Source organism: Erythrolamprus reginae, chromosome 12 (assembly GCF_031021105.1).
Source record: "Erythrolamprus reginae isolate rEryReg1 chromosome 12, rEryReg1.hap1, whole genome shotgun sequence".
Taxonomy (NCBI): domain Eukaryota; kingdom Metazoa; phylum Chordata; class Lepidosauria; order Squamata; family Dipsadidae; genus Erythrolamprus; species Erythrolamprus reginae.
In genome coordinates, this window is record NC_091961.1 from 25,107,683 (window position 1) to 25,121,147 (window position 13,465).

The following is a 13,465-nucleotide window of genomic DNA, read 5'->3' on the forward strand; positions in this document are numbered from 1 at the left end:
CCTTTTCCCAGTCTCCAATAACATCATTACCCCTATGATATAACTGGTCTCTGTGGTTTTGCACAAGCATCTTGATAGCAACAGTCCAAAACAAGTCTTTGAGTCACAGACAAGCAATTAGAATTTGCTCCGTTATCTCCAGAATATGCCCGAATTTTAAAACTGCTACGCCATTGTTCTGCCTCTGTTCAATTTTCCTTCGATTACTGGGATCAACAATGCATCTATCGATCTATCGATTATCCATCCATCCATCCACATTGCTCTGCTCGCTTCTTGTGAATCTCTTATTTGGGTGTCCTTCCTCCTTTTATCTCTGCAGGAACGCTATCGGTACAGCCAACCTCACAAAGCTTTTACCTTCTGTATGCATGGCTTTGAATCAGTGGTGGGCCCTGTGAAAGGAGTCTTTGATAAGGAAACTTATGTAAACAAACCCCGGGAACATTCTCTGTTGCGATCAGATAGACCTGCATATGTCACCATATTATCTCTTGGTAAGTTGCACTTGGGGAAAAGGAATCCTCAATCTGAGTATTGTATTGGCAGTTCTGTGTTAGCAAATACTTCAGAAGAAAAGGATTTAGGGGTAGTGATTTCTGACAGTCTCAAAATGGGTGAACAGTGCAGTCAGGCGGTAGGGAAAGCAAGTAGGATGCTTGGCTGCATAGCTAGAGGTATAACAAGCAGGAAGAGGGAGATTATGATCCCGCTATATTGAATGCTGGTGAGACCACATTTGGAATACTGTGTTCAGTTCTGGAGACCTCACCTACAAAAAGATATTGACAAAATTGAACGGGTCCAAAGACGGGCTACAAGAATGGTGGAAGGTCTTGAGCATAAAACGTATCAGGAAAGACTTAATGAACTCAATCTGTATAGTACAGAAGGAAAAGGGGGGACATGATCGAAACATTTAAATATATTAAAGGGTTAAATAAGGTCCAGGAGGGAAGTGTTTTTAATAGGAAAGTGAACACAAGAACAAGGGGACACAATCTGAAGTTAGTTGGGGGAAAGATCAAAAGCAACATGATAAAATATTATTTTACTGAAAGAGTAGTAGATCCTTGGAACAAACTTCCAGCAGACGTGGTAGATAAATCCACAGTACCTGAATTTAAACATGCCTGGGATAAACATATATCCATCCTAAGATAAAATACAGAAAATAGTATAAGGGCAGACTAGATGGACCAAGAGGTCTTTTTCTGCCGTCAGACTTCTATGTTTCTATGTTTCTAAGTTGTGTGTGTGAGAGAGAGAGGAGTGGGGGAAGAGGGGAAGAGTTTCCATATGGACTCAATGAATTTTGCAGCAGGAGGAAATGAGCAATAACATAGCAGGGAGGAATTGCATTTGTTTCTAGTTTTAAACTATGTAGTAAAGCCATCTTGAAAATTATCTTTTGAAAGGTTAAAATAAAAAGATTACCGATACGTTATGATTCCAAGTTACATTTTTGAAATCAGCAAATCAGCAAATCAGCATAGAGAGAGAGAAGATAGCAAGATCAACACAGCCAGTGCGGAGTCATAGCTTTAAGAAAGTTTTTATTTCTTCAATTTCTAGGCCGCCCAACTTTCCAGGGACTCCAGGCGGCTCACAGCAAAAATATAAAACATCCACAATAGAACCAAAACCTCTGAAAATAGTTTAAACAGCACTTAAACCCTGCCTCGCATTCGTGGCTGGGTCTTGTTGCCAGGCCCAAGTCTCCAGCTCAAACCGACCTCCCCACCCTGTAAGGTCAAAGCCCAGAGGAAAGCTAGATATTTAATGCTGCTTCATCGAGAGACAGCTACAGGTAGTCCTCGACGTGTAACCGGACGCTTAGCGACTGTTCACAGATATGATGGATCTCCCTAGGGCAGTGATGGTGCTTTTTCAAGACACAAATGGACTTCCTGGTTTTTCTTTGAAGATGTTTAGCTTAGCCGAAGAAGCTTCTTGGATGAGAAGTGAAACATCTCCAAAGGAAAAAAACAGAAAGTCCAATCGCCTCTCGAAAAACCGACTTTGGGACAACTGTAATCTGGATGACTCTCTATAGACATTTGGATATCTCTGTAGGGCAGAAGAAATGATAACAATTTCTACATATTATTTATTCACCCAGGGGAAATTGCCTACCCGAATCACTGTGCTCCTCTCGGTCATCAGCCAGCCCTGAGTTTGCGGAGAGGGGCGGCATATAAATCAAATAAATCTAATCTAATCTAGCCTATTGCGCATGCCCGAGTGCCCACATCCATAATTTAATGCACGGGGAGGGTGAAAACAGTTTCCCCCCACACCCCGGAGGCCCTCTCGAGGCCAGAAATAGCCTGTTTCCCAATTTCTCCTGTGTCCAGTAGGCTCATGTTTCACCCTCCCCAGACTCCAAAGACTTCCTGGAGCTGGGGCAGGGTAAAAACACCCTCCCCCAACCCCCTGGAGGTTCTCTTGAAGCCCAAAACGTCCTCCCAGAACCTCTGTGTGAGCCAAAAACCAGCTGGCCTGCACACACAGGCAGGTTGGAGCTGAGCTAGGGCAATTGCTCCGTGTGCCACCTGTGGCACCCATGGCTCCGTGTGCCACCTGTGGCACCCATGCCATAGGTTCACCATCACTGCCCTAAGAATACTTAGGACCCAGTTCTGAAATTTTGATTACACACACACACACACACACACCATGATCAAATGAACACATTTGATCGCTTGACAACCCAGTTCACACTCTTGGCCCTTTGAAGCATATAATCACAACACCACATTTTACAACATTTTAGCTGAAAATTGGTATTAATTAATTTAATTAATTAATTAATTAATTAGATTTGTATGCCGCCCCTCTCCGAAGACTCGGGGCGGCTAACAACAATAAAAAAGACAATGTAAACAAATCTAATATTAAAAACAATCTAAAAACCCCAATTTAAAGAACCAATCATATATACAAACATACCATGTATAAATTCTATAAGCCTAGGGGGAAGGGAAAATTTCAATTCCCCCATGCCTGACGACAGAGGTGGGTTTTAAGGAGCTTGCGAAAGGCAAGGAGGGTGGGGGGCAACTCTGATATCTGGGGGGAGCTGGTTCCAGAGGGTCGGGGCCGCCACAGAGAAGGCTCTTCTCCTGGGTCCTGCCAAACGACATTGTTTAGTCGACGGGACCCGGAGAAGGCCAACTCTGTGGGACCTAACTGGTCGCTGGGATTCTTGTGGCAGAAGGCGGTCCCGGAGATATTCTGGCCCGATGCCATGAAGGGCTTTATAGGTCATAACCAACACTTTGAATTGTGACCGGAAATTGATCGGCAACCAATGCAGTCTGCGGAGTGTTGGTGTAACATGGGCATATTTGGGGAAGCCCATGATTGCTCTCGCAGCTGCATTCTGCACGATCTGAAGTTTCCGAACACTTTTAAAAGGTAGCTCCTTTACTTCTAATTATCAGCAAAACCGTTCCATAAAAATCAAACGACTTGCTTAACAACAGATGCAAAAGTCATAAAATTGAGTCAGTCGTGTAGGTGACACCTTTACACCCTATGGATGCAACAGATTTATTTTATTTATTTATTTATTATTTGGATTTGTATGCCGCCCCTCTCCGAAGACTCGGGGCGGCTCACAACAAGTGTAAAACAAATCATAAATAATTCAATTAATTAAAATATTTAAAGATTTAAAAAACCCCATATACTAACAGACACACACACAGGCATACCATGTATAAATTAAATGTGCCCAGGGGGAGATGTTTAGTTCCCCCATGCCTGACGGCAAAGGTGGGTTTTGAGGAGTTTACGGAAGGCAGGAAGAGTAGGGGCAGTTCTGATCTCTGGGGGGAGTTGGTTCCAGAGAGTCGGTGCCGCCACAGAGAAGGCTCTCCCCCTGGGGCCCGCCAACCGACATTGTTTAGTTGACGGGACCTGGAGGAGGCCCACTCTGTGGGACCTAATCGGTCGCTGGGATTCGTGCGGCAGAAGGCGGTCTCGGAGATATTCTGGTCCGATGCCATGAAGGGCTTTAAAGGTCATAACCAACACTTTGAATTGTGACCGGAAACTGATCGGCAGCCAATGCAGACTGTGGAGTGTTGGTGTGACATGGGCATATTTAGGGGAGCCCATGACTGCTCTCGCAGCTGCATTCTGCACGATCTGAAGTTTCCGAACACTTTTCAAAGGTAGCCCCATGTAGAGAGCATTACAGTAGTCGAACCTCGAGGTGATGAGGGCATGAGTGACTGTGAGCAGTGAGTCCCGGTCCAGATAGGGCCGCAGATAGGCTCCATTACATTCATAAACCAAGGATTACCTGTATTTGTACATATAGCTTAGCATTATTTGCTCTACCAGGCAGTAGCTCTTCATTTCCTTAAACAAAAGTCTTTTCCAACATAGCTTTTGGGGACTGAAAGTTTCAGGCATCTAACCTTGGTCTGCGTTGTAAAAAGCATAATCCAGAAATAATTTTGTCTGACAGGCTTCACTGGTTCCTAAACAACAGACAGCAAAAGAAGGACATGAAGACATTCATCCTCTTGGGTCACATTAATGTGTAGCCTGAGGCAGCTTGAAAGCAGGAAGTCCCTTCTTAGCCCCAAAGGAGGAAGATTTTGGGCTTTTTATAGGAAACAGGTTATATATTTGCATTTGAAGCAATGGAGAAGCATGTAGAAAAGGAAGTTATAAATTAAGATCGTAACCGAAGATGAAAGAGAAACAATACAGGGTTATTCTTGGAATCTGGATTGTCTGCATAACAAGAGGGCTGCCTGCAAACTTTCTTTAGAGGAAAGGAGAAAAACTAAGTCCCAAGCAGAAATGTGTTCAGTTCTGGAGACCTCGCCTACAAAAAGATATTGACAAAATTGAAGGGGTCCAAAGACGGGCTACAAGAATGGTGGAAGGTCTTAAGCATAAAACGTATCAGGAAAGACTTAATGAACTCAATCTGTATAGTCCGGAGGACAGAAGGAAAAGGGGGGACATGATTGAAACATTTAAATATGTTAAAGGGTTAAATAAGGTCCAGGAGGGAAGTGTTTTTAATAGGAAAGTGAACACAAGAACAAGAGGACACAATCTGAAGTTAGTTGGGGAAAAGATCAAAAGCAACGTGAGAAAATATTATTTGACTGAAAGAGTAGTAGATCCTTGGAACAAACTTCCAGCAGACATGGTAGATAAATCCACAGTAACTGAATTTAAACATGCCTGGGATAAACATATATCCATCCTAAGATAAAATACAGGAAATAGTATAAGGGCAGACTAGATAGACCATGAGGTCTTTTTCTGCCGTCAGTCTTCTATGTTTCTAAATGAGGAAGCCTGCAAATAAATGGGTCCTGAATAGCTTGAGAGTTACTACTTCAGTACTGGATTCTTTCGGGACCCTGATTGTGCTTGGTCTTTTCTTGCTGTCTCAGTTCGGGATGCTGCAGCTCGCCTTCCAAATGGAGAGGGAACTCGTGCTGAAATTTGCGAGCTTCTGAAGGACTCCCAGTTTCTTGCTCCTGATGTCACCAGTGCTCAGGTAAGCCATATGTGTTCAAGCCACCTTATTAGAGCCCCGTAAATATGTGTGTTTGTTCCAGCTGAAAATAGGAATTCATTGCAACCATTTTTAAAGGCGATCGTTTATTAGAATATAAATAGTGCTGCAGATTAGTTAATGGAGATGCAAAATATTTATTTCTTTATTTATTTATTGGATTTGTATGCCGCCCCTCTCCAGAGACTCGGGGCGGCTAACAGCGACAATAAAACAGTGTACAATAGTAATTTGACGATTAAAAATCAATATAAAAACCAAACATACATACATACATACCATGCGTAGACTTGTAAAGGCCTAGGGGGAAAGAGGATCTCAATTCCCCCATGCCTGGCGGCAGAGGTGGGTTTTAAGTTGTTTACGAAAGGCAAGGAGGGTGGGGGCAGTTCTAATCTCTGGGGGGAGTTGGTTCCAGAAGGCCGGGGCCGCCACAGAGAAGGCTCTTCCTCTGGGTCCCGCCAAGCGACATTGTTTGGTTGACGGGACCCGGAGAAGACCCACTCTGTGGGACCTAACTGGTCGCTGGGATTCGTGCAGCAGAAGGTGGTCCCTGAGATAATCTGGTCCGGTGCCATGAAGGGCTTTATAAGTCATAACCAACACTTTGAATTGTGACCGGAAACTGATCGGCAACCAATGCAGACTGCGGAATGTTGGTGTAACATGGGCGTATTTAGGGAAGCCCATGATTGCTCTCGCAGCTGCATTCTGCACGATCTGAAGTTTCTGAACACTTTTCAAAGGTAGCCCCATGTAGAGCATGTAAATAGCAGTTCATTGCAACCATTTGTAAAGGCGATCGTTTAATAGAATATGAATAGAGCTGCAGATTAGTTAATGGAGTTGCAAAATATGCTTTTATAAATTTTTCAGGCTAGAACACGCAGGGAGATAAAGTTACACTACTGCAGCTGGGTTTTATTACAACTGAAGTAGCAATTAAAAATGTAGATATTAACAAGAGCCATTTTCTGTAGATCTGAATATCTAGAGAATTTTATGTGTGTTTTTCATCCATCTTGCGTCTTAGTTTCGAATGATTTGGTTATCCAGTTTCTACTTTTAGGGCATATTTCTCATCCCCAAAAAACATGATTTTCTGTACTTCATTAAGTCACTGATAACTGTTTTTTACCTTGCACCACTTAATTTCATGGTGATTCCTTTCCTTAGGTTAACACTGTGGTGAGTGGCGCTTTAGATCGATTGCACTATGAGAAAGATCCTTGCGTTAAATACGATACTGGTCGCAAACTATGGATATATCTACACCGAAATAGGAGTGAAGACGAGTTTGGTAGGTATTGTCTGGAGTTATCTAACAGCGTTTAGTTCATGGTAATGCTATCAATTTGTTGCAAACCTGAAGTCAGCCCTGTGTCCATCTTCTTCTTTATTTATTTATTGGATTTGTATGCCGCCCCTCTCCGGAGACTCGGAGCGGCTAACAGCAACAATAAAACAGTGTACAATAGTAATCTAATACTAAAAACGATTAAAAACCCATTAATATAAAAACCAAACATACATACATACATACCATGCATAGAATTGTAGAGGCCTAGGGGGAAAGAATATCTAAGTTCCCCCATGCCTGATGGCAGAGGTGAGTTTTAAGTAGCTTACGAAAGGCAAGGAGGGTGGGGGCAATTCTAATCTCTGGGGGGAATTGGTTCCAGAGGGCCGGGGCCGCCACAGAGAAGGCTCTTCCCCTGGGTCCCGCCAAGCGACATTGTTTAGTTGACGGGACCCGGAGAAGATCCACTCTGTGGGACCTAACTGGTTGCTGGGATTCGTGCAGCACAAGGCGGTCCGTGAGATAATCTGGTCCGGTGCCATGAAGGGCTTTATAGGTCATAACCAAAACTTTGAATTGTGACCGGAAACTGATCAGCAACCAATGCAGACTGCGTAGTGTTGGTGTAACATGGGCATACTTGGGAAAGCCCATGATTGCTCTCGCAGCTGCATTCTGCACGATCTGAAGTTTCCGAACATTCTTTAAAGGTAGCTCCATGTAAAGAGCGTTACAGTAGTCGAGCCTCGAGGTGATGAGGGCATGAGTGACTGTGAGCAGTGACTCCCGGTCCAAGTAGGGTCGCAACTGGTGCACAAGGCGAACCTTATGTAACACACCCAATCCATTATAGAAATAAAAGAGGGAAAAAGCTGTCAGCTGCTCTTTACCTTTGAGAAAATCTTCCGTTCTTCAGATAGACCATGGATGTCAATAGTCAATTCAGCAGTGGGTTGCTACCGGTACGGCCTGGATCTATGAACCAGTAGCAGTGGTGGTGGGAGGCTTCACCTACAGCCCTGGACACTTCTGCACATGCACAGAAGCGTCACAAGTGCAAGCATGAGTGTGAACTAGTAGCGACGGGATTTGTAACCCATTACTGAGTCAATTCATGTCATAGGGTACCCCATATGTAAGCAGTGTTTAAAAACTGGATTCCTTACTTCCTCCTTCCTTTTTTCCCTCTCTCAAAAACATGTTTTGCCCTGTCTTCTATATATTTTCCCATTGCTAAGAGGATATCCCCAATTTTCCTCCTCTTCTCTTTGAATAGCCATTGCTTGCTCATATTCACAATTTAAGGTGAAAAATTTATAAAAGCTGCCTATTAGAACAAGATTTCAGGGTTGAAAGGGCAGTACTGTAAAATTTGGGACAAGTTTTACAAATGGTTGGAAAAGAGAAATAATGAAGGAAATTAAATCATAAGAAAACATAAAAGCAATTAAAAACTGTAGCAGTAATGTATATAGTATATAAGAATTATGTGTTTGTATAGATCATGTTTCGTTTTCGTTTATGTCCTTTTTGTGGTTTTGGGTTTTTTTCCTGTGTTTCTTTTAATGTAAATAATTAATAAAGATATTTTTAAAAATAATAATTAAAAAAAAGAATTAGGTGTAAAACGTACTACAAAAATTACAAGTAATGTCCACTAAAAATATTAATGGAACATTGCATATGTATATAAGTTTCAGCTAATTCCTCCAATATCTCCATCAATAACTTCTGACAAGACAGGGGTTGTAAATAACCCTAATATATATTGTATGTTTGTTTGTGTGTTATGTTATGTCATAATCAATAAAGATTCAACCCCCCCCCCCCCCCACAACCCCAGGATTTCAAAGGATAGCAAGAAAGTGCTTTTAAAATGTTAGCAATTTTCATGTATGTTTCACCTGTTCTAGGCTGGCAAATTATGTCACACCCCCCCAGCAGAGTGGGAATTCTTGGAATCACATGTGTATTTTTGCAGGAAAGGACTGCCTAGGTGTGCATCTCTTTCTCTCTCTCAGCATCTGTTTGACAACCATTGCTGACTCTTTCCTTCCAGAGCGGATTCATCAGGCCCACGCAGCTGCAGCCAAGGCCAAGAAGGCACTTCAGCAGAAGCCAAAGACTCCTGCAAAGACAGTAAGTTGCCTAATGCAAACATTTTCTGAAGAATTATTTACTGCCCTACCCTGAAGACTTAGGTAGAAGTACCTTTGGCCATATTCTGTTCCAATTCTGGCTATCAACAAGTTGTTTGTATTCTCAAAAGTGTTGGACCAATTCTAATTTCGGAAAGAGTAGTCTGCAGTAGGAGAGAATTCCAATGAGTCTGTATTCCCTCACAGACTTTTATTTATTGGATTTATTTATTGGATTTGTATGCCGCCCCTATCCGTAGACTCGGGGCGGCTAACAACAATGATAAAAACAGCATGTAACAATCCAATACTAAAACAACTAAAAACCCTTATTATAAAACCAAACATACACACAAACATATCATGCATAAATTGTAATGGCCTAGGGGGAAGGAATATCTCAACTCCCCCATGCCTGGCAGTATAAGTGAGTCTTGAGTAGTTTGTAACAATCCAATACTAAAACAACTAAAAACCCTTATTATAAAACCAAACATACACACAAACATATCATGCATAAATTGTAATGGCCTATGGGGAAGGAATATCTCAACCCCCCCATGCCTGGCGGTATAAGTGAGTCTTGAGTAGTTTACGAAAGACAGGGAGGGTGGGGGCAGTTCTAATCTCCCGGGGGAGTTGGTTCCAGAGGTCCGGGGCCGCCACAGAGAAGGCTCTTCCCCTGGGGCCCACCAAATGACATTGCTTAGTCGACGGGACCCGGAGAAGGCCAATTCTGTGGGACCTTATCGGTCGCTGGGATTCGTGCGGTATTGATTTGAAACATAGGTAAAGTCATAGAAAAACACCCCATCATCATTAGTATCAAACTCAGTTCCTGGTCAAAGTAGTTGCGTTTAAATAAAAGTAAAAGCGAGACTTTTTGAGTTATTCCTGAACTACTTACGACAAGGGGTGGGCAATAAAGATGGAAGCCATAGATTGTTCATTCAAATATATGAATTGGTGGGGACATAAACTGGATTATCGTATCTTATTTCTCTCATGAATAATGTGGTAAGTAGCAGTCACATATTATGCACAAAACAGCCAGTGAAAAATCTTCTGTATGTGATAAACAATAGAAAGCTGCGATTGATTTCAGCAGATGTTGCCGTTTCACTGCATAGAGGCGTTGCCGCTTGTTTTTTGTTCTTCCTCTCAAACCTGTGTATAAAGACTGAGTGGTCATCTAGTGCAGTGATTTTCAACCTTTTTTGAGCCGTGGCACATTTTTTACATTTACGAAACCCTGGGGCACATTGAGTGGCGGAGGGGGGGGGGCGACTAAAAAAAGTTTGGACAAAAAAATTCTCTCTCTCTCTCCTCATCCCTTTCACTCTATTTCTTTCTCCCTCCCTCTTTCTCTCCCTCCCTCTTTCTTTCTCTCCCCTTCCTCTTTCTTTCTCTCTCTCTCCATCCTTCTTTCTTTCTCTTCCTTCCTCTCTTTTGGTCTCTTTCTCTCTCCCTCCCTACCTCCCTCTATGTCTTTCTCTCTCTCCTTCCCTCCCTCTCTTGCTCTCTCTCTCTTGCTCTCTCTCTCTTGCTCTCTCTCTTTCTCTCTCTCTTTCTCTTGTTCTCTCTCTCTTTCTTTTCTCTCTCTTGTTCTCTTTCTCTCTCTCTCTCTCTTTCTCTCTTTCTTTCTCTCCCTTCCTCTTTCTTTCTCTCCCCTTCCTCTTTCTCTCTCCATCCTTCTTTCTTTCTCTTCCTTCCTCTCTTTTGGTCTCTTTCTCTCTCCCTCCCTACCTCCCTCTATGTCTTTCTCTCTCTCTCTCCTTCCCTCCCTCTTTTTCTCTCTCTCTCTTGCTTTCTTTCTCTCTCTCTTGCTCTCTCTCTCTTTTTCTCTCTTTCTCTTGTTCTCTCTCTCTCTCTTTTCTCTCTCTCTTGTTCTCTTTCTCTCTCTCGCTCTTTCTCTCTCTCGCTCTTTCTCTCTCTTGCTTTCTCTCTCTCTCTTGCTTTCTTTCTCTCTTTCTTTCTTTCTCTCTGAGCTTCGCGGCACACCTGACCATGTCTCACGGCACACTGGTTGAAAAACCCTGATCTAGTGGAGCTCTGCCTATAATGATCAGCGTCGCTTTCTTTTTTGGGGGTGGGGGTGGTAGTGGGTTTTTTTGTTTTGCAATAATTTTTATTGATTTTTTTTATTTTTACATCTTAACATTTTCAGGTTATTTACATTCGTAATAGTACATTGTATAATTTGTACATTGTATAAACTATTTTTCTTTGTCATCTTTTCTTTTTTCCACATCCATCTCCTACTGGTTTTTTGTCTTTTTTAAAAAATCCATTATACCATTTGGTCCAAATGTTATAGTAATCCGAGTCTTTTTGATCATTCAACTCCATCGTTAGATTGTCCATTTCCGGACAATCATATTTTTTTAAAAAATTATTTCCTTCTCCAAGGGTATCTGGGGATCTTTCCATCGTTGCACATTGATGATTCTAGCCACTGTCCCTATGTGTAACATTAAATACCTAGTGGTTTGGGGGTATGATTTATTTACAATACCTAATAAGAAAAATCCCAGTTTTTATTCAGTGTTTATTCAGACATGATAGAAACATTTAAATATGTTAAAGGGTTAAATAGGGTCCAGGAGGGAAGTGTTTTTAATAGGAAAGGGAACACAAGAACAAGGGGACACAATCTGAAGTTAGTTGGGGGAAAGATCAAAAGCAACGTGAGAAAATATTATTTCACTGAAAGAATAGTACATCCTTGGAACAAACTTCCAGCAGACGTGATAACTGAATTTAAACATGCCTGGGATAAGCATATATCCATTGTAAGATAAAATACAGGAAATAGTATAAGGGCAGACTAGATGGACCATGAGGTCTTTTTCTGCCGTCAGTCTTCTATGTTTCTATGTATCGGTCATTACTTGCAACCATTTATGGATTTCCCTCCAATATTTTTTTGCTTTGGAGGTTTTTTTTGGTTTTAAGCGGCAGCATTCTTCTTAATTCCATCTGAAATTGTCCAAGGTTGCATGACACGCATTTTAAATACAAAGTATTTGCTATATCCTTGAAATGCAGACTGTTTTTTGAAGGTGGTCTTCTTTCATCGTGTGAACTTGTCCAGATTGTTGTCAGAGGTGAATGCAGTGTGTTTGTGTGTGTGTGTGTGTGTGTGTGCGTGCGGTGTATTCCAAGGCAATAAGCCCCTTTCTTGACATTGTAGAAATCCAGCACCAAGGAGAGTTCATCGAAAGGGGTGACCACCGGTATCTCCGAACCCAGCCAGCTGAGCATTAGCGATTCCAGCATGCCGCCAACCCCGGTAACTTCAGTGATGCCTGCCGCACCCCCTTTGCCAGCGATGCCTATTTCACCCCCTCCTGTCCCTCCTGTGGTTAGCAAGAGTTTGCCTTGCGTTGCAACAGAGTCACCAAAATCCAGCCAGAGGTAATTCTCGTGTACATCTTAATAAAAAGTTGGAGCGGGTTGGAAATATCTCCAGGAAGAATAAGGATAAGGCAGCTGTAGGGATTAGGGAGGGGACTAAATGGTGAAAACCTACAAAAAGGAGGGAAAATATAACCAACGGTGCCAGGTTTCTTGGTTGCAATCTTCTACAAGTGATTCCTCCGGGGCAGGGCTATCCCCGAGTCTACGGAGAGTCTACGGAGAGGGGCGGCATACAAATCTAATAGGTAGGTAGGTAGGTAGGTAGATAGATTAGATAGATAGATAGATAGATAGATAGATAGATAGATAGATAGATAGATAGATAGATAGATAGATAGATAGGATAGATAGATAGATAGATAGGTAGGTAGGTAGATAGATAGATAGATAGATAGATAGATAGATAGATAGATAGATAGATAGATAGATAGATAGATAGATAGATAGATAGATAGATAGATTAGATAGATACATAGATAGATACATAGATAGATACATAGATAGATAGATACCCAGGCCCATGGGGCCGGGCTGGAAATATCAAAAGACCGGCTGGCAGTGCCTGTGCTGGCTAAAACGGGCTTTGTGTGTGCTCCCACAACCCAGTTCAGCCTCCTCGATCTCCTCCAGCACTCCACTTTGAGACCTCCATTCAGTCCGTTTTTGGCTGGCAGAGTGCTGCTGGAGTCCAGGGAGGCAATAACAGGCCACATGAGGGTTCTGTGGGGCCCGTTTTCGGCCAGCAGAATGCTGCAGGAGGGCATGGAGGGTGAAAGTGAGGCACAGAGGCTGCCCCATGGCCCTTTTGTGCCCGCAAAGTGCTGCAGGAGACCGTTTAGGCCGAAAATGGGACAGATTGGGCCGTGTATAGCTCCCCGCACCTGTTTTGGCTGGCAGGGTCCTTCAGAAGGCATCTGTTCCATCTCCCCACCCCCCTCAGACGCCACCCACTCCTGTCAGCCCCCAGAGAACTTCAATGCTGATCCGGCCATCAAAGAAATCCAGTTTGATGCTCCTGCTTGCTCCAGAGCATAGCAGATGACATAAGAATAG

At 42.7% G+C, this 13,465-nt stretch overlaps 1 protein-coding gene across 4 annotated transcripts in view; it reads left to right on the plus strand.

Annotated features, from left to right (window-relative positions):
* Positions 1–13,465, plus strand: part of NFRKB (nuclear factor related to kappaB binding protein) — a 49,174-nt gene that overhangs the window by 21,027 nt on the left and 14,682 nt on the right. For all 4 annotated transcript variants that reach the window (XM_070765924.1, XM_070765927.1, XM_070765926.1 and 1 more), the window contains 5 exons: positions 323–497; positions 5,430–5,536; positions 6,731–6,854; positions 8,914–8,993; positions 12,186–12,409. In XM_070765924.1, the coding sequence (XP_070622025.1) occupies positions 323–497; positions 5,430–5,536; positions 6,731–6,854; positions 8,914–8,993; positions 12,186–12,409 (710 nt within the window). The remainder of the gene's footprint in view (positions 1–322; positions 498–5,429; positions 5,537–6,730; positions 6,855–8,913; positions 8,994–12,185; positions 12,410–13,465) is intronic.